At 38.5% G+C, this 21,146-nt stretch overlaps 1 protein-coding gene across 3 annotated transcripts in view; it reads right to left on the bottom strand.

The window, feature by feature from the left end:
- Positions 1-21,146, bottom strand: part of ELP1 (elongator acetyltransferase complex subunit 1) — a 58,779-nt gene that overhangs the window by 34,882 nt on the left and 2,751 nt on the right. For 2 of the 3 annotated variants that reach the window (XM_070430960.1, XM_070430958.1), the window contains exons 2-11: positions 20,241-20,403; positions 13,389-13,541; positions 11,723-11,804; positions 10,771-10,851; positions 8,557-8,642; positions 6,967-7,063; positions 6,277-6,367; positions 4,913-5,036; positions 3,829-3,922; positions 788-1,018 (exon numbers count right to left, since the gene is read on the bottom strand). In XM_070430960.1, coding sequence (XP_070287061.1) covers positions 788-1,018; positions 3,829-3,922; positions 4,913-5,036; positions 6,277-6,367; positions 6,967-7,063; positions 8,557-8,642; positions 10,771-10,851; positions 11,723-11,804; positions 13,389-13,541; positions 20,241-20,390 — 1,189 coding nt within the window. In that variant the 5' untranslated portion in view covers positions 20,391-20,403. Of the gene's footprint in view, positions 1-787; positions 1,019-3,828; positions 3,923-4,912; positions 5,037-6,276; positions 6,368-6,966; positions 7,064-8,556; positions 8,643-10,770; positions 10,852-11,722; positions 11,805-13,388; positions 13,542-14,937; positions 20,404-21,146 lie in introns of those variants that run through there. The other variant, XM_070430959.1, reaches the window with a different exon arrangement.

Below are 21,146 nucleotides of genomic sequence, written 5' to 3'. Positions count from 1 at the left end.
CTAACTAATGATGGTGGTAGGAGATATACAGCAATTCTTTAAAATAATTTTTGGTGTTTTTATCATCAATAAACATCGTGTAGGGGGAGGAAGTATCATGGACTATGTCTATATCAGGCTATTGTCCCCTCCAGACCTGGAGAAGTCCGTCTCTGGTCTTGGAGGTTTCAGGAGCCAGGAGCTAGGACAAGGTCAAGAGATCAGAATTCTAGCTTTGGCTGCAACCAAGCCAGGCTAACGCAAGGAAATCAATGCCTTTAAAATCCTTGAAGCACTTCCCTCGGCATGGATGTAGTAATAAGGCATATATGATTAAGTCCTCTACCCAGATCATATGATTATTAAATCAGTATTATGACCACTACACAGAACATGAATTAGTACAGCAACTCACATTACAATCTTAGAAGCAAGGGTCAATGAAAATTTGAGTCAGGGCAAAAGACAAGGCAAACACATCTAAAACCCTAACACGACTCTCTCCTCTGCCCAGGGTCAGAATTTTCAATGTCTTTCAAAGGCTGGACCAGTAAATATGTGAAGACCATGGATGCAGCACAATGAGGAACTGGGGTGGGAGGTGGATGTGGGGAGGGACTGTGGTCCTCAGGAAAGTACATGCCCCAGCTATGTGCATTCTCATCCAAACAAAACAACAAATAAGTAAAGATAAACCAACCAACCAACCAAATAAATATTCCCCATTGTTTTAGCCAAACCACCACATCTGCAGGCACCGGCTCAGGGGCCCCTTCCAGGCTCACAGACACCTTTTCTAGCTGCTTACTTCCATCGATGACAGCCACGTTTGCCATGTCACTTGAATAATCCCCCGAGCTCCGGTCGGTCGTCCAGCACCAGTCATAGCAGAGGTAGTGCCAGCCCTGACAGAGAACATGCAGCCGGTACGGGGTCACCGGGTCCCACATCAGAGACACAATCTTGCTCTTCCCACAGGCGCTGAAGATCAGACTTTGCTTGAGATACCAGTGGTAGTTCCCCACAGTCCAGAGCTGAACTGCAAGGGAAAATGAAAGGAGGCCTCAGAGGCTGGAGGACAAGACCTCATACCATTTGCTAGAGGAGGATGGGACAAACTTCTTTTTTGAATGACCCTTCCTGCTCAGCCTCTCCATTAAAATAATATTAACAATTGGCAAAAGGCAATTTTCCATGAAGACAAAATGTCAAGCTCAATAAAGTCAGAAACACATGTTTATTTTTGCCTCTACCTTCAAACTTTTTAATCGTGAGGATGGAAGGCTAAGACAAGACAGTGTTTCAGTCAGTTGTTTTTTTCATAAAGAATTAAAAAGAAGATTAAAACACTCAATCCAGAAGTACTGGACTAGCACCACTATGTTCTACTAAGCTTAAGTTGCTTATTACTTTCTCCCAAGTGCTTTGCACACAACTGGGTGCAAGGCTCTCTGGTATTAACTAGGATTCAGCTGTCTGAGGGAGATTAGCAAGCAATTATCTTTTCCAACATCTATTAAAAGCAGAGACCTAATCCTGGAGGGTGGGGAAAATGGGGAGATGTTGGTCAAAGGGTACAAACTTTCAGTTATAAGATGAGTAAGTTTCAGGGATCTAATGTACAGCATGGTGACTACAGCTAACAATACAGTAACGTATACTTGAAAGTTGCTAAGAGAGTTGATCTTAAATGTTCTCACAATAACAACAATAAAAATGGTAATTATGTGAGGACAAGACCTCATACCATTTGAGGGTGAATCTCATTGTGGTAAACTTTTTACAATATATACATATATCAAATCATACATTGTACATTTTAAACTTACACAGTTATATACCAATTATATCTCAATAAAGCTAAAAAAACCTAATCATGTCAAGTCAAAACCAACTTTTATTAAACAGATGACACAAATAAATGAAGGTCTTGATTATATTAAGAAATTTATTTTCTTTATCTCCCAACTCACTAATTCTTAATTCAGTGGTTACAGCAAATCTAACCTAGTTCTCCACCTGGCTATCTCAATACATCTCCCTAGCAGTGAGTTGGTAAGCTAGACTTTCTGCTCATGCTGTTATAACAGGAATCATGGCTGTTCTTATGTTACACATATCCTGAGCATATCACAGTGCCTTGCCTGCCCTTGACACCCTGTGGTTCTCAACCCTGGCTGCATGTTAAAAGTTATCTGGAAGCATTTTGTTTTTAAATTAAATATGGATAGTCTTCATTCTGATACAATGAATTCAATAAGATGAGGCCTGCAAAGTGTTTTGTTTTCTAATGGTGCAGCCAGGGTTGCCCAGCCGGGTATGGCTCAGTGGTTGAGCTCAACCTATGAACCAGGAGGTCATGGTTCAATTTCCAGTCAGGGGACATGTCCAGGTTGCAGGCTCGATCCCCAGTAGGGTGCATGCAGGAGGCAGCCAATCAATGATTCTCTCATTGATGCTTCTATCTCTCCCTCTCCCTTCCTCTCTGAAATCAATAAAAATATATTTAAAAAATAAAAATTTAAAAATATAAAGGTGCAGCCAGTGTTGAAAACCACTGCATCAAATGAATAAATGAGTGAATGAAAAAATATTCAGTGCATTATTATTGATAATGAAAAAGTACAAAACTTTAAAAGTCTAACAAAATGGGATTTAATAAACTGCGGCACAAATGAATATTATCCAGTAATTTAAAATAATATAGATGGCTATCTGAAGTGGAAATATGTTTGTGGCAGTGGAAAAGTAAGTTACAAAACTGATGCATCATACCTATCTATATACATAACAAAAATGAGATCATGGCTATACTGAAACATATCCATAAAATCTGGAAGATGAGAAAATTTCAATAGTGATTATTAAAGAGACAGAATTATGGATTAACTATTTTCCTTCTCATCTTTATTTTGTAATGTTTTCACCTATTACGTATACACTAAAAAATACCTACTTACACGATTTAAAAGGTATAGAGACAATTCTTATATCTAATCCAATTTCTCTTTCACTTTCACAGTTTAGTATTCTTTTGGTCAACGTTGTGACTTCCTATAGCAATACCATCTAAGAAAAGAAATTACTGGTGACCTGTAATGGTCAATTTTATATGTCAACTTGGCTAGGCTATGGTGCCAGGCTGAACACTAGTCTAGATATTGCTGGGAAGGTAGCAAGGTATTCTGTAGATGTGCTTAACATACACAATCAGGTGACTTTTTATCTTTCAATTTTCTAAAGAAATTATTTATTTATTTATTTATTTATTTATTTATTATTGAGTAACATTGGTTAGTAATATTATATATTTTTCAGGTGTACGTTATAATTTGATATCTGTATATACTGTAGAGTGCTTCCACCAATAGTTTTCATCTGTTACCATAGATTTGATCCCCCTTACCCATTTCGCCCTACTACAATCAGTTGACTTTAAATAAAGCAGATTATCCTCCACAATGAGCAGGTTTCATCCAATGAATTAAAGGCCTTAAAGAGCAAGGGTTTCCTGGAGTAAAAGGAATTCTACCTCAAAAATGTAAAGTAGGATCCTGCCTGTCTGCAGACTGCGGGCCTGCCCTATAAATTTCAGATAAGACTGAAACATCAACTCCTACCTGAATTGCCAGCCTGCTGGCCTGCCCTGATTCTGTTTCTCTAAAGACCCGTGACTGATGCATGACTGAAACCATAAATAACCTAAACCTAACCACTGGCCCATCTCCACCTACCCCTCTCCACCATATTTTATTCCACTGCAGGACTAAGTAGAAGGGATAAAGGCAACTCCACATCTACTTTCAACTATATTTTACGGGGCAAAAGGCTGAAACAGTGCTGTCTTACCATAGGTTTTTAGACTGGAATTTTCTTCCCTCTGAAGGTCTTCCGACCAAACTGCAAGCACAGTGGAATCTGCATTCCAGAGCAGGTCATTGACCTAGTAGGGAAAACAGACCTGTCATTGTCCTTTAACTATGTATTTACTTCAAAATCTTTATGATACCGGAATTCCCTGCTCTCACAAACCAAACAATCCTCTCCTGGAGCAGAGCCCTAGCTATAAATTATTAACCTACAGAGTCATTAAACAAATCTGTGTAGTCTGTCCTCATATGCAGAGGACTCTAGAAAATGCATTATGCTTAAAGATTCAAAGAGATTTAACAACCAAATGCAAGTGACATTTAGTCAATCAGAGACATCTGAATATGGACTAGGGATTAGATAATACTAAGGGATGATTACTAATTTTGTAAGCTATGATAATGTAATTGTGGTTACTTATGGTTATTTAAAGAAAAATGTTCTTAACTGTTAGAAAAAAAATATTAAAAGTACATTTCCTAGAATTAAAAAAAAAACAAACCCTAGGAAATAAAATAAAAATGTGTGTGAATGTGTGTTTGTGTGTGAGGGTCAGAGAGAGGTGGATAGATAAAATAATTTTGCAAAATGTTGGTATCTTACAAATAAAAGGTACATGGGAGGTCATCCACCTCTTCTCTCCACTTTTAGTGTCTTTAATTAAAATAACCATTGGATGTGTATCTGATCCAACAAAGATCCTAATGGTACACACGCTGCTTAAGGTTTCAATGTTATGAATGAAAGGCATCTTTATTGCTGGAAGAATTGTACTTTTGTCAAAATAAACAATAAAAACTAGCATTTCTATTTCCTGTCTATGTTTTATGTAGGGTGGGAAAGAAATACCATTTCTTTTTTAAAAATCTCTAAGAAAAAGAATTTCTCGTTTTTTAAGAAGAAGAAAAAAACCCACAAAAAAAACTTAGTTATAAGAAGCCACTATTTCTATTACTACATACACGGGAGCTTCTATTTACATGCACGTCCATATCTAATATAAACCTTCTCTATAGCTGTGGAAAGTCCCTAAATTTGATTCTGAAACAACTCAGGCACCTACCTTCACCTCATCTTTGAGGAAAGGAAGCATAAACTGTCCATGGAGAAGTCCATTTTTCTCAAAAAACACCACATCCTGCTGGTTGGGTTTATCTTGTGTGGATGCAATCAAACTGCCCGAGGGCCTTAAAGCAAACAGAGGGTGTTAGAAGGCCCCAAAGTACATGCAGCTGGCTTTAAAAGGGATAAAATCAGGAGAAATTATTTTTTTCAGCAAAAACAAAAAGAAGCATGCAAGGAAGTTTCAAATTCCATGTCACTAAGTAAGCAGTCATCCTAGTGAGAGACTATAGAGGATAGAGTGCCTTTTCCTAATTTGCACAAAGCCTCCACTTGCCCCAAAAGCCTCAGATTTAGAAGGCACTTGGGTGATTTTTTAAAAAGTCAATACTTTATTTAAATCATTGCATGTATAATGTCCTATAACACCATAACCTATTTCTCCTTCAAGTAGATAACTTCAGCAAATATTCCATGCTCAGGCAGGTATTTTTAAAGACTTCTCAATCACCTCATCTCTGGGTTTTAATTCAAAAACATTTTTCTCTTTGTTCTATCATCCAACTGCTACTCAAATACTGGTGGGAAATGAGATATCTAAAACCTACAGACCTCGTGGCTTTGCATATAACAGATGCTACTGAGACAGTGGATGAGACACATCCTCTATCTATATTAAGGGCAGCCACAATCACAAGCAGGCTGTGACCACACAAGGGTGCAGGGCCAAGAGAATCAGGCTGGATCCACCCTGCACGTTCCTCGGCAAACAGACTCCCTTGGTGTGGGAGATTGTGCACAGAAAGGAAGCCCTCTTCCTAGTCCTCACCAGAGCTCCACTGCCCACAGAGCTGTGCATACAGAGACTTCCCTTCTAAGCACCATTTTCTGTATTATACAATGGCTTCATGGAGACCCTGCCTATAACCTACAAAACGTATGAGCCTTGGAATTGTGAGATCTGCGAAGAAACTCAGAATCTACTATTCAAATTGAAGTCAGACTTCAGGGAACTAAAAAAGAAAAAAACATACAGGCTTACAGCCAAATGAAAAAAAGTAATTCTCTTTTTGTGTTATATAAACACCCACATTCAATAGATACCACCTCTACCCCAGTTCCAAGAATTCTTTTTTTTGTATTCTTTTTTCTTTATTGATTAAGATATTACATATGTGTTCTTATCCCCCACCCCCCATTGCCTCCCCATCCCCCCACTCATGCCCTCACCCCCCTGGTGTCTGTGTCCATTGGTTAGGCTTATATGTTTGCATACAAGTCCTTTGGTTGATCTCTTCCCCTTACCCCCACCCTCAGTTCCAAGAATTCTGAGGAAGGAGTTAAAAGATTACTTCTCCCACTCACTTCCAGGCCAGAGCTGGGCCCAGTCCTGCCACAGGCTCACTGGTTGACTGTAAAGCAAACTCACGGTTCCACACGCGGACCTTCCGAGCCCCTATGCAGTAGGTACAGAGGAAACAAAACAACAAACAAACAAACTTAAAGCATTATGATAAGTATTGTCAGGTTGGAACTTTTCAAACACCCCTCTTATTAACAAAAACTGTCATAGTTTTACAAACAAATTAGATTAATCTTGGTAAAAATTTGTGTCCAACACATAGGAGGCTGGATAAAATAGCCTCAAAGAACTCTTCTAATTCTTAGTTCTCAATTCATTAACATCTAAAGTATATCTTTATGTAATAAAAGAAAACTCTCAATGAGAAAGAAAAAATTGCCCTGGCCAGTGTGGCTCAGTTGGCCGGCGGCATCCCATGCAACAAAATGTTGCCAGTTGGATTCTCATACACCAAAAGGCTGCCTGTGTTGTGGGCTCAGTCCCCAGTAGAGATTGTGTAGCAGGCAGCAGATCGATGTTTCACTCTCACATTGATGTTTCTCTCTCCCTCTCCTTTCCTCTATCTCTAAGAATCAATTTTTTAAAAATCTTTAAAATGCTGAGTATCACCTAAAAAAAGAGAGAATAAACTTTCCTGAATTTAATAAGATAAACTTTTTGTTTGTTTGCTTAACAGCAATTTATTTCCATACCTGTCTCTGGGCAAACAACACTCACGGCAAAAAACTGTCCATCACCACGCCAGGTGATTTGTGGTCTTTGGTCATCCCAGGGCAAAGCAGACTCAATCTAAAGAGATGAGGAAAGACAGATGTCACTGGGGGCCTTAAATGGCCCAGAATCAAACAAGCCTCGGGCTATTAGATGTCAATCTTTCATATGATATTAAACTACCTAGAAAAAACCAGCTTCATAGAAACCTCAGGAACTCTTCTAATGAAAGGATCCTCAGATGCAGAAATCAGCAATAGAAAAGAACTTCAAACAAAACAAAATTCTTCTTTGGGCATTAAAAAAAAAAAAATGGCCTTCAAGCAACAGGAAGAAAGTTACAGATCAAGATATTAACACCAATGAGTTGAGGAATCTACCAGGTAACTTCGACAAGAAAATAAATGTTGTTTGTCTAAATATAAATAGAACAGAGAGAGAGTTCTATTTGTTGTGTAAGCTTCACAACAGTGCACAGAAGAGCGGAGCCAGAGGTAATAAAGGCAGCAACAATGATGAACACAGTCCAGTGCCACCTGCATCTCAATCCTGAAGGCCTTCAAGACAGAAACCAACTTTGCAGGGTTGGGGACCACTCCACCTGAGCAGCCATCATCCATTCCTGTGACAGGTTAAGTCAGAATGGTGCCACCGTCTGCACCCCAGGGAATACACTGGCAGCCTAACCAGATTCATTCTAGGCGAAACGAAACCATGGTAGAGAACACAAACTTCCTCAGGTGCAGGGTTAAGAGATGAAATACGATTCACAAAATGCAGCTAGAAGTAATGAAAGATGAAAAATGTACCTGGCAGGCAGTACATGACTCATTTATCCTATAAGGGCAGTTCATGGAAATTTCTACATATAATATACACACAATGCTTTCATTTGCTTAGGCCCCAAATCATCCTCAATTCCACTCTCTCACACCCCACACCTGATCTATTATTAATAAATCTTATAGCTCTACCTTCAAAATGTATCCAGAATGGAGGAAAATAAGTTTCATCCAAAAGGAAAAATCAGGAAAAAAAATCTAATATCTACATATGTAGGAAAGTATAAAAACAGTTCTGCATATCAAGAAGAGATACATGAAGTGTTTTATTTCTATCTGTGATTTATTTTTTACACTGAATATTGGTTATAATTATTCCATACACTGAAGAAAAAAAAGGTGAAGCAACTGACATTAAAAAAGAAAGATCTTCCTAGGACAGTGAGCGCGAACCTATGACATGCATGTCAGAGGTGACACGCGAACTCATTTTTTTGGTTGATTTTTCTTTGTTAAATGGCATTTAAATATATAAAATAAATATCAAAAATAAAAATCTTTGTTTTACTATGGTTGCAAATATCAAAAAATTTCTATATGTGACACGGCACCAGAGTTAAGTTAGGGTTTTTCAAAATGCTGACACGCCGAGCTCAAAAGGTTCGCCATCAATGTCCTAGGATGACTCGTTCCCTGAGGTTTTCTGAACAGCGTCAGCTTTACTAAAAAGCACAAGACATCTGTCCCTTATTAGCCTCTAAGTGTCTTTATCCATCAGATCAACCTTACCATTTGCACCTGAAAGGCCGCTTGCCTGCCTTCTGATCCGTGGAACTGGGTCTCCTTCCTGCCCCATCCAACTGTGATAAACTTGTCTAGAGAACAAATGATTGAGAACATGTAAGACAACCAGTGAGCTAAATGAAATTAAATAAAAGCAGTTTCATTGCTAGTTTCCAAGAAGTTAGGGACTGTAATTACTTGGGTGCTCTGAGACCCCTCAATTAATTGACCAGCAGTCAACATTATGAAAAAGTAGGTGGGATTAGCTAGGCCCAGGGCACTTTCCCATGCAAAGGTGTGCTGGTTACTATCTATCTCTATGATTGTCCTCAAAGCTGAACGCCACAGAGACCCATCCTGGATCCTGCACTCTTCCAGGACCATACCTGCTCCCTGAGCAAGTTCACCTACTCCCAAGATTGTAAAGATTCCTACATGCCAATGATTTGGCCCCTTTTATTTGCCTACTTCACATAGTGATACCATGTAGCCCTGAAACAAACCAAAAACATAACTCACCACCTACCCCTTACAGTCCAGCACTTCCCACCTTCCCTCTCAAATCCTGGCACTTTTATTCCCACCACTTGAGCTTCAGGCTGGAGTCCCATTAAACCAGCGGTTCTCAACCTGTGGGTCGTGATCCCTATGGGGGTCGAACGACCCTTTCACAGGGGTCGCCTAAGACCATCGGAAAACACATATATAATTACATATTGTTTTTGTGATTAATCACTATGCTTTAATTATGTTCAATTTGTAACAATGAAATTGGGGGTCACCACAACATGAGGAACTGTATTTAAGGGTCGCGGCATTAGGAAGGTTGAGAATCACTGCATTAAACTTTCTTCTTCACCTACATACCCAAAGCCTACTATTGTACTTTCTAAAGTGGTATTTTTCAAACTGGCTAGGGCAGGAGAGGAACCATGCACACATATTCCAAAAGAGTTGCTCAGATAATTCCAAACAATGTACTCCCATCCTCGTTGAGAATCAAATTTTTCCTGAATTTATTCCCTCTTTTGGCCCCATCACCCACCTTCTTTATCCCTCACCTATATTCCTATGGCAACCTCTTGCCAGATCACCCTTCCTCTTCCCTCTGCACCAATCACTCAATCTTGTATCATCAAAACCTTTAATGGCTGATCACCTATAACTTAATGTTCAAATTCCCTTCCTACCAAACGTAATCAAAATCCATCCTGTTTATTTCATTCCACATTCACGTCCTGCCAACCACCAATGCTTAAGTATTCACAGTTGTCTGAAAAAGTTATGATGTGTCAAAGGCTTCCGGGAAACACCTTGCCCTGGAATGGGTTTATTCACTTGTTTGGTCCACTTCCCTCCCCTCCCCTCCCCTCCCCACTTATTTACCGAAGACCAACTGCAGTAGCCACGTCTGCGTAGTCTTCCCTCTCCATTACTCCCTTCCTCCCCTTATGCTACCCAAATACCTGCACATCAAGTTGTCAGTGAACTAATGGAACTCCTTAAGAGAAAAGCCAAATTCTCTACAGCACCTAACACTGCTGGGTTCATACCGACCCCAAAATTATTACTGAACAAATAAATTACTTTTGAATGAATAAATGAGTAGCCATTTTCTAAATGACTTCTCAGAGTTGGTGGAATAAGAAGGCATGAAATTAGACCTCAGCAAAAATTGAAAATCTTTCTTGTCTTCTCCCCAAAGTTGAACCCCAGAAATGCCCTCCTCATTCTAGCTCAGAAGTGAGGAATCTTTTTTCTGCCAAGGGCCATTTGGATATTTATAACATCATTCAAGGGCCATACAAAATTATCAACTTCACAATTAGCCTGCTATATTTGGTCAAACATTAACTCATCCCTAATGTCTTGGCAGGGCCAGGCCAAATGATTTTGCAGCCTTATACAGTCCATAACGTTCCCCGCCTCTGTCTAGCTAGTGTAGTCCCTTTCCTGAGCAACAACTATCAAGATGACCCTAAGCATAGATTTCTATTCCCCAGATTATTGACAAAGCTAACTCTCAGACCGGGAGAGGCACTGAAGTATGCCTTTCAAGATCGGAAGTGGGTCAAAGGAACTGGGCGATCAGACACTTAATGAATGGAAGTTCAAACATTATAGTCCTCTGGGTTATGACATGGAGATTAGTGCACAAGACAATGATCAAACTTGAGTGGAACTCAGATCACAAGACATTTCAAACAAAGGTATACTCACTTTCACCAAAATCATCCTGGTGGATCTGATGTTCCATGATCGGTTCAAAGTCTTTTGTCATCATAATCAGAGTCTGTTGACCTTGAAGGGGCACAAACAAGAATGATTTCATTTTCATACTACAAATTTGCCATTCCATAAGTAACAATGGCACTGGAAGCTACAGAGCTGGTGTGAAGGAGTTTATAGTCAGAACAAGACTCTCATAAAAGCAAAGAGCTTTTGACGTGATGCTTATTTTCAGCTATTTATGTTGTAAAGCTAACATAAAAGTCCTCTCTAAATTATAACACTGGTATAATTGTTTTTTTAAATATATTTTATTGATTTTTTACAGAGAGGAAGGGAGAGAGATAGAGAGTTAGAAACATCAATGAGAGAGAAACATCGATCAGCCGCCTCCTGCACATCTCCCACTGGGAGATGTGCCCGCAACCCAGGCACATGCCCCCGACCGGAATCGAACCTGGGACCTTTCAGTCCGCAGGCCGACGCTCTATCCACTGAGCCAAACCGGTTTCGGCAATTGCTAAAGAAAATTTTTGAAACCTACACAGCTTAACCCTGTGAGATATTAGGAGCCATCCTATATAATAAAAGCCTAATATGCTAAGGGTCCAGTCGTCCATTCAACAAATCAAAGTGTAATATGCTAATGATATGCTAAGGTCACTCAACCGCTCACTATGATGTGCACTGACCACCAGGGGGCAGACACTCAATGCTCAGCCAGACACAGCACTTCTCAGCCAGAAGCCAGGCTCACGGCTGGCAAGCTCAGCGGCGGTGGCAGGGTCTGTGGCAGCGCTAAGATGTCAGACTGACAGCTTCCAAGGGCTCGCGGACTACGAGGGGGTGCAGGCCGGGCTAAGGGACCCCCGAAGTGCATGAATTTCATGCACTAGGCCTCAAGTGTTTTATAAAAGTCAGATGAGATCAATGACAAGTTTACCTGTAGCAAGAAGCACCAGCTCTTGGTCAGGACTCCAACTCATGACTGCAATACCACTGGCTACACTCCCTACACATTCCAGCTGAGACAGACAGAAAAAAAGTAAGAGAGATTAAAACCCCACTGTCTCAGTGAAAATTTACTATAACCATAATCAAAATAATTAAAAACAAAACACACAACCGTGAATATATTCAATAAACATTTATTCAGTATCAGGTATTGAGAGACTAGGCATGACACAGGGCACAGGAAGTGGACGTGACTATGGACATGCCATTCCTCCCAGAGTTATCTCAGAAAGGAGATGAAAAGATGGCTCTACAGTGGCATTAGAGCTATCATTGAGGTTTCTGGGAATTAAGTGAAGGCTCAGAGCAAGAAAGCACTAGTAGCCCAGGAGTTCAGGAAAGCTTTTCTGGAAAGGTGCCTTGAAGGGTGATAATAGGGCCAGGAAAAAGACATCAGGGGGAAATGCAATATTGAGACACAAAATTCAAAAAAGAGCAGTTAAATAACAGCTGCAAGTAGAGCATAAGGCATACACACACACACACACACACACACACACACACACACACACACACACGATGATGGGGGAGGGGAGAGGCTAAAAGGAATTTGGGGAACACATATGAAAGGTTCGATAAGGTACAATAAGAACATGGATTCTGTCTTGCATACATTGAAAAGCCACAAAGAGGGAGGATTAGCACCATTTAATTAAATTAATGGATAGGAGGAGGTCAGTAATCAGGAAAAATTGCTACAGAAAGTTTTGAAAATAAAAGCATACCTTTTAAATGTGAGAAACACTATTTAAGTTGTACTTGATGCCTTTGATATTTCTTACCATAAACTGAAAGTAAGATTTATTACTGCACTAAATGCAATGGTTAAAAGCAAAGGTATCAGATTTAGATTGCCAGGGTTCATATCCCCTCTGAAAACTGTATGACTTTGGCCTAGTTACTTAAGCTCTCTGTGCCTCAATTTCCTCTAGTTCTAAAGAATCGGAAAACACTCTACCTCTTAAGATTGTAGTGAGTATTAAATAAAATTCTGCTTGAAAAGCACTTGACAAAGTGCCTGGCACATTGTAAACATTGACTAAATGTCTGCTACTACTATCATTATATTATTAGTAATACTGTAAGTCTCACTGCACAATCAATGTTAAAGAGATCACAACTCATGTAGTAATCAAAGAGGTTTAAAAAGACTTAGACTTTTTTAGTGTGAAACTCTTGCTGTTAAAAAGGATAGAAATCCAGAAATCAGTCTTATGCTAGAGTAGAGAAAGAGGCTAATGGTTGAAATCTATCTCCTTTGGCAATCATAAATATTTCAAAGACTTTCTAATTGAGAAATATAGGTTACAACTCAGGATCAGATTTTGATAAGAGGTGAACTACACCCACACAAGAATGGCCAGGTTGTAATTGTTCTGATTAACAAATGCTGTAGACAAAACTGAGTTTTAGAAGAATCCTGAAATATAGCTGAAGCCAAACCAACAATTTTTTTGTAAAGAAATATATATTGCAACGACTGTAATTTGTAAAATGCTTAAATAGTACATCGCCTGAATTTTTAAACTTCTACGCAAAGCAAGGTCCTGTTGGAGGATGCTTGAGACTTCCTCCACAAGGAACATTGCACTTACCTGGAGTGTGCTGAGATTGCACAGTATGACATCTCCAGAAGTCGTGGCCATGCACACAGACTCCTGATCCAGCAAGTCCTGAATACCAACAATGCGGCCACTTCCATCCTCTGGGAGAAAGCCTTCTGCCACTAAAGAAATTTCATTTCTCACCTTCCATCAAAACAAACACATAAGCAAATTAAGCCAATCTACTTATAAGAACAATTCACAACATTTCCAGGAATAAAATGCTTTTTAATGCTTCTTTTATAATATAAAAGCTTTCAAAAAAATTTTTTTCTAGATAAAAATCCAAACTTTCACTTAAGGACTCTCATAACCCTACTATCTTTAACAAGAAAAATAGTTAATGCAAGCTTTTTGATAAACATAAAATAAAAGCAAAAAGCCTGGTCTCTTAAAAAATATCCATTAAAACATAAAGCTAGTAACTATGGCTTTCTTTTTCTTTCTTTTTCTGACTATAGTTTTCTAAGATTTCTATCAATGGAGGAAGGGGACTAAGAATGTAATCACCTAAAATACATCAGCAGCAAAATATAATTAAGGAAAGATATTAGAATCAATCCAAATAGCTTTTAAATATATACAGGGGTGGGCAAAAGTAGGTTTACACTTGAGTACATGAAATAGCTAATTCTTTTTTATTTTTTTTATTTTTATTGTTGAGGGTATTATAGATGTCCCACCATTTTCCACATCCGCCTGGCTCCCACCCTACCCCAGGCCTTCACCATACTATTGTCTGTATCCATAAGCTATACATAACAAGTTCTTTGGTTAATCTCTTCCCACTTCTCCCCACACTCCTTCCCTCTGAGATCTGCCAGTCTGTTCCATGCTTCCATGTCTCTGGACCTATTTTTGATCAGCTTATTTTGTTCATTAGATTCCACATATAAGTGAAATCATATGATTTTTGCCTCTCTCTGATTGGCTCATTTCACTTGGCATAATAATTTCCAGGTCCCTCCATTCTGTCACAAAGGGTAAAAGATCCTTCTTTTTGTACAGCTGCATAGTATTCCATTGTGTAAATGTACAATGGCTTTTTTATCCATTCATCCACTTACGGCACTTGGGCTGTTTCCAGATCTTAGCTATTGTAAATAACGCTGCTATGAACATTGGGGTACATATATTGTTTCTGATTGCTGTTTTGGGATTCTTAGAATATACTCCCAGAAGTGAGATAGCTAGGTCAAACAGCAGTTACACTTTTAATTTTTTGAGGATTCTCCATACTGTCTTCCATAGTACCTGCAAAAGTTTGCATTTCCACTACAGTTCCCTTTTCCCTACATCCTCACCAGCATTGGTTGATTTTTTTTTTTATGGTAGCCATTCTGCCAGGTGTGAGATGGTACCTCACTGTCATTTTCATCTCTCTGGTGATTAGTGACGTTGAGCATTTTTCCATGTCTCTGGGTCAACTGTATGTCCTTTCTGCAAAAGTGTCTATTCAGGTCTTTTGCCCATTTTTAAATTGTATCGTCTTCCTTTTTTTGTATAAGTTCTTTATATATTTGGGAAATTAACCACTTACCAGATGTATCACTGGCAAATACGTTCTCCTTTTTCATTTCATGATATCTTTGCTGTGCAGAAACGTTTTGGTTTGATATAGTCCAATTTGCTTATTTTTTTCCCGTTTCTCTTGCCCTATGAGATGTATCAGCAAAAATTCTGCTACTTGAGATGTCTAACTTTGATGCCTATGGTTTTTTCTGGGATTTTTATGGGTTTTGAAACTTACATTTAAGTCTGTTATCCTTTTTGGATTCATTCTTGTGTATGGTGTAAGTTGATAATCTAGTTTCTTTTTTTTTTTGCATGTACCTGTCAAATTTTCCCAATACCATTTATTGAATAGATTGTCTTTACTCCGTTGTATGCTCTTGCCTACTTTATCAAGTATTAATTACCCATATTGGTGTGGGCTAATTTCTGGGGTCTCTGCTCTCTCCCACTGCTCTAGATGCCTATTCTTGTGCCAGTACCAGGCTGCTTTTATTGCAATGGCTTTGCAGTATAGTTTGATATCTGGTATTGTGATCCCTCCAACTTTGTTCTTCTTTCTTAAGATTGCTGTGGCTATTGAAGGTCTTTTTGGTTCTGCATAAATTTCTGGAATATTTGTCCTAGATCTGTGAAATAAGCAGAAGGTATTTTAATAGGGATTACATTGAATCTACAGGTTGCTTTGGGCAGTATGGGCATTTTAATAATCAATTCTTCCAATCTATGAACAAGGTATATGTTCCTACTGTTTGCATTTTCCTCTGTTTTTTTTTTTTTTTTTTTTTCCCCAATTACCTACAGCTTACTGAGTACAGGATTTTTACCTTTTTGGTTAATTTTTTCCCTAGGTTTCTTATTTTTTTTCATTGCAATAGTAAATGGGATTGTTTTTTTTAGTTTCTCTTCCTGAGAGTTCTTTATTGGCATATAAAAATGCTATCGATTTTTGGATATTGTTATTTACTTTGCAGAAATAAATGTAGTTTTTGGTAAAAATCTTTAGGGTTTCCTATGTACAATATCTCACTTGTGAATAATAACAGTTTTACTTAACCTCTTTCAATTTGGATGCTTTTTATTTTTTCTTATTGTCTTATTGCTATAACTAGGACTTCCAGTACTATGTTGAAAAAGAGCAGTGAAAGTGGACAGACAACCCTGTCTTATTCCTGTTTTTAGGGTAAATGTATCTTAGTTTTTGCCCATTGCGTATGATGTTGGCTGTAGGTTTGTCAGATATGGCCTTTATTATGTTGATATATTGAGGTATGCTCCTTCTATTTCCACTTTGCAGAGTTTTTTATAAAAAATGGGTGCTGGATTTTGTCAAATCCATTCCCTGAGTCTATTGATAAGACCATGTGATTTTTATCCTTCATTGTGTTTATGTGACATAACACATTTGAGTTGTTAATAATGTACATGCCTCACATCCCCAGAATGAATCCCACTTGCTCATGGTGTATGATGTTTTTAATGTATTGCTAGAACTGGTTTGCTAATATTTTGCTTAGGATTTTAGCATCTATGTTCATCAGAGATATTGGACTCTAATTTTCTTTCTTAGTAGTATCTCTATCTGGTTTTGGAATTAGGATAATGCTGGCCTCATAAAAGGAACTTAGAAGCCTTCCTTCACTTGAATTTTTTAGAATAGTGTGAGGATGATAGGTGTTAGTTCTTTTTTGAATGTTTGGGAAAACTCCCCTATGAAGCCATCCAGGCCAGGTCTTTTGTTTGCTGAGAGGTTGTTTTTTTATTGCTGCTTCAATTTCATTGTTTCCAGCCTATTCAGGGTTTTCTGATTCCTCCTGATTGAGTTTTAGAATACTGTATGTTCCCAGGAATTTGTCAATTTCACCGAGGCTGTCTGTTTGTTGGAATACAGGTGTTGATAGTATTTTCTCTCAATCCTTTGTATTTCTGTGGTGTCAGTTGTTACTTCATCTTTCATTGCTGATTTTATTTATTTGGGTCATCACTTCTTTGTTTTTTGATAAGTCTGGCTAAGGTGTTTATCTTTTTGATAATCTTGTTTATCTTTTTGAAGAACCAGCTCTTGGTTTCATTGATCTTTTATATTGTTTATTTATCCTCCATGTAATTTATTTCCACTCTGATCTTTATTATTCCTTTCCCTCTACTTCCTCTGGGCTTTTCTTATTGTTCTAAGTTGTAGGGTTAGATTGTTTATTTGAGCTTTTTCTTGCTTCTTGAGGTGGGCCTGTAATGCTATGAACTTCCCTCCCAGGAATGCTTTCACTGTGTCCCTAGATTTTGTTCATTTTCATTTGTTTCCAGGATGTTTTTTAATTCTTCCTTGATCACATTGGTAAACCATTTATTATTTAATAACATACTCCTTAGTCTTCATGTGTTTGAATGTTTTGGGGTGTTTTTATTGTAGTTGATGTCTAGCCTCATGCCATCATGATCTGAGAAGATGCTTGATATGATTTCAATTTTCTTGAATTTGTACAGACTTGTTTTGTGATCTAACATGCGGTCTATCTCTGACAATGTTTCATGTACATTTGAGAAGAATGTATATTCTGCAGCTTTGGGGTGAAATGTTCTGTAAATATCAATTAACGCCATCTGATCTAGTGCATTACTTAGGGTCATTGTTTCCAGGTTGATTTTTTTTTGTCTGGAAGATCTATCCAGTGATGTCAATGGGGTGTTAAAGTCCCCTACTATGACTGTATTGTTGTCTATCTCTCCTTTACAGTCTCCAGTAGTTTTAAAAATATACTTAGGTGCTCCTATATTGGGTGCATATGTTTAACAGGGTTATATCTTTTTGTTGGAATGATCCATCTAGCCTTATATAGTGACCTTCTTTGTCTCTTATGGCCTTTGTTTTTAAAAAAATATTTTTTATTGATTTCAGTCAGAGAAAGGGAGAGAGGGATAGAAACATCAATGAGAGTCATTGATTGGCTGCCTCCTGCACACACCCCACTGGGAATTGAGCCCACAAGCCAGGCATGTGCCCTTGACCGGAATTGAACCCGGGACCCTTTAGCCGCAGGCCAACACTCTATCCACTGAGTCAAACTGGCTAGTGCAACATTTAACATTTAATTATGATGTGTCTTGGTGTGGGTCTCTTTGGGTTCCTCTTGAACGGAACTCTCTGTGCTTCCTGAACTTGTGTGTAACTTTTCCCTTCACCAGGTTAGGAAAGTTTTCTGTCATTATTTCTTCAAGCAGGTTCTCTTTCCCTTGCTCACTTTCTTATCCCTCTGGTACCCCAACAGTGCAGATGTTGTTCTGTTTCAGGTTGTTCCAAAGTTCCCTTAACCTCTCCTCATGCTTTTTAAATGTTTTTTGCCTTTTGTTTCTCTGAGTGTCATTCCACTTTGTCTTCCAAATTGCTGATTCAATCCTCTGCTTCATCAATCCTGCTTTTAATTCCTCCCAGTGTATTATTGATATCAAATACAATATGCTTCATTTCCAATTGGTTTTTATTCATTGTTTCTATAGTCTTTTTCGTGCTGATGTAGTTTCCACTAAGTTCCTTGTCGTTTTCACTAAGTTTCTTGGGCATCTTTATAACTATTACTCTGAACTCTATGTCTGGTAAATTGCTTACCTCCATCTCTTTTAGATCTTTTACTGGAGATTCCTCCTTTTCTTTCATTTAGGGGTTCTTTGTCTTCCCCTTTAAGTTGTATCTTTGAGTTTGTTTTTATTTATTAAAATACCTGCTATGACTCTAGTCTTAGTAGGGGTGGTCTTTTGTAGTAAATGTCCTGTTGGACCCAGTGGTGCAGACTCCCTGAACTACTGAGCTGCATGCTCTAGTAGTGACCCTTTTGTGATTTGGGCTCTTCTGTTGTAATTGGGTCTTGACTGTTGTTTTCCCATTCATGGGTGAGATTCTTCTCAGGCTGGATAACTGTGATGCTCAAGCCTGACCATGCCGTGCAGGTGCTGACAGAACAGAACAAAACAAAACAAAACATACAAAAGAACCCTACAACAGCAAAAAAACCCCAAAGAAAAGAAAATTAGGAAAGGAAAGACAACACAACAAGAATAATAAACAAAAAAGATAATACTACTGCTACTAATAAAATAAAAATTAAGTAATACTAGAAAAGGGGAAGAAAAGGGAAAGAAAAAAGGGGGAATATTCATGCAAGATAGCCAGCCACTGATGCTCCCTGAGATTGCTGCCTCCTGAGCTGTATCCCAAGGGGTGGGGTAATTGCCTTTTCCGAGGCTTTTGGTATAGGGAGGGGCTTGTGCATCTCAGGAGAAATACTGCTGTAATATGGGAGAATGGGAGGGACAGCACAGGTATCCCGGCAGCTGTCCTCTCTGCTACACTCCCCAAACACTTCTACCCGTCTCTCCTCAGGCAACTCCACTATGCACCTCCCACTCCAACAAAACTTGGGTGAGAGACTGGGCACGGAATTCCTGAGCTCTGGCTCCCTGGCTGATAGAAGCCTGGCGCTGGTTGCTACGTGGGTGGCTGTTGCCAAGCTGCTCAACGTTCTGTTAGAAGCACCTAACATTATGCACCTCCGGTTGCTGTGTGGGCAGCTACTGCCCAGTGGCTCAACTCTCTGGATGTCCTAGCCTCTCTCCCAGGGAACCCTCCTCACCCTTGGCCCATGGCTCCTGACAGCTCAGCCAAAGGCCTCTCTCAACCCTGCCCTTCCTACAAGTCTAGAGGTGGTTTCTGGCCTTCCTTGTTTAAAAGTCTCTTCCCTCTGTCTAAAGCAGGTATTTCAGGGTGAGTATTTCCCACTGTAGTTCTCATTCTAGTTAGATTCCGGGAGGAGGTAGGAGAAAGATCCTCCTATTCCTCCACCATCTTTCTTCTGTCCAGTTTATTCTTGTATTATTATTTATTAATTGTATTATTTTCCATATAAGCAACCATTAACCTACTTTTGACTCACCATATATAAATATACACACACACATGCTCAAGATCCTGGAGTGAAGATTCTGATTTAATTGGTATGAGATGGAGGCTGAAACAGTTTTAAAATGGCAATTTTCAGTTGCATCCCTAGTTGAGAACCACTATTACAAAAAATTACAAGGTAGAAAGGGTAAAAGGTAGGGTGCCCACATAAAATATGAGGTCAGAGTTTTGCCAACTCATATTTAAAAGAGTAACAAAGTAAAAGGTAGGTTACTATTTAAATTACACCTAATATGACATCACTGTAAAACAAAGGGAGTTCTCATTTAGGAATATAAAAATTCAGTACGATTTAAAGACTATCTGGGGGAAGCAAGTTTGGAAAAAAACAAGTCAGCGGTCATGCCAAATGCTTGCATTCTCAATTAATAACTCACTTCTCTTGTGACAGGGTCCACTTCTATCAGTCCATGTTCTGAGCCAATGAGCACTGTGCTCCGCTCAGTTCGGAAAGAGAAACACTGAGGTGTCCCTGGAGCCTGAATATCCCTGAACTCCAGGGTCCGAAGTAACTTCAGATTTCTCATGGTGAAGCTATTCCTGAAAAAAAAAGTACAAATATCCCTTGATAAAACACTCACTTCTAAGACAAAAAAAGATTTAACATCAGTTATTCCTCAGTAAATTTGAAAGAACAAAATGAATGGGAAAACATTTTATATTTGAATATAAGGATAACTTTATAATCCAATAGATTTATAAAATCATCTGAAATCCATATAAATACTTGAAGAAAATCTGGAATGAAATTACTTTAATATCACTAGGTATATTTATATATAAACTGGGATATACTTCCATTAAAAAAGTTAAAATTTAAATCGAAAGTAGAATATAAGGATGTACTGTTCTCAGGGGGAAAATAAGACCTGTAAAATTACAACAGTTTACTTCAAAATGATAACCAATGTTTGAGTTGCTTAATGACTTGATATAATTACTTCATGTAATTCAGCTTTCCTGGCCTGGTTTTTACCAGTGTAATAGTAAGGTGAGAAAAGAATGATAAATAGGAAACCTATTTCAATCTGGCAAAATCAGACTTACTTTAATGTATAATATTAAGTAAGAGGAAAACAAATATTAATGTACTGGGTATTTATATTCTGGTCCCTCTAAGGTTTATAATTGGAAATCCCTAAGTTATGTTAGGAATGGCAATTACACAAACCACAATGGACTTAAAGCCACCATATTCTAAAAAGAATTCTCTCATCTTGGCATTTCATACATATGACATTGAAAAAGATGAGGTAATCCTCCTACACAGCAGATAATGCTAA

Source organism: Myotis yumanensis, unplaced genomic scaffold (genome assembly GCF_028538775.1).
Source record: "Myotis yumanensis isolate MYYU_CA2020_CCGP unplaced genomic scaffold, mMyoYum1.0.hap1 SCAF_12, whole genome shotgun sequence".
NCBI classification, from domain to species: domain Eukaryota; kingdom Metazoa; phylum Chordata; class Mammalia; order Chiroptera; family Vespertilionidae; genus Myotis; species Myotis yumanensis.
The sequence above is the reverse complement of the archived record's forward strand: the minus strand, read 5'-3'. Positions and strand labels throughout refer to the sequence as shown.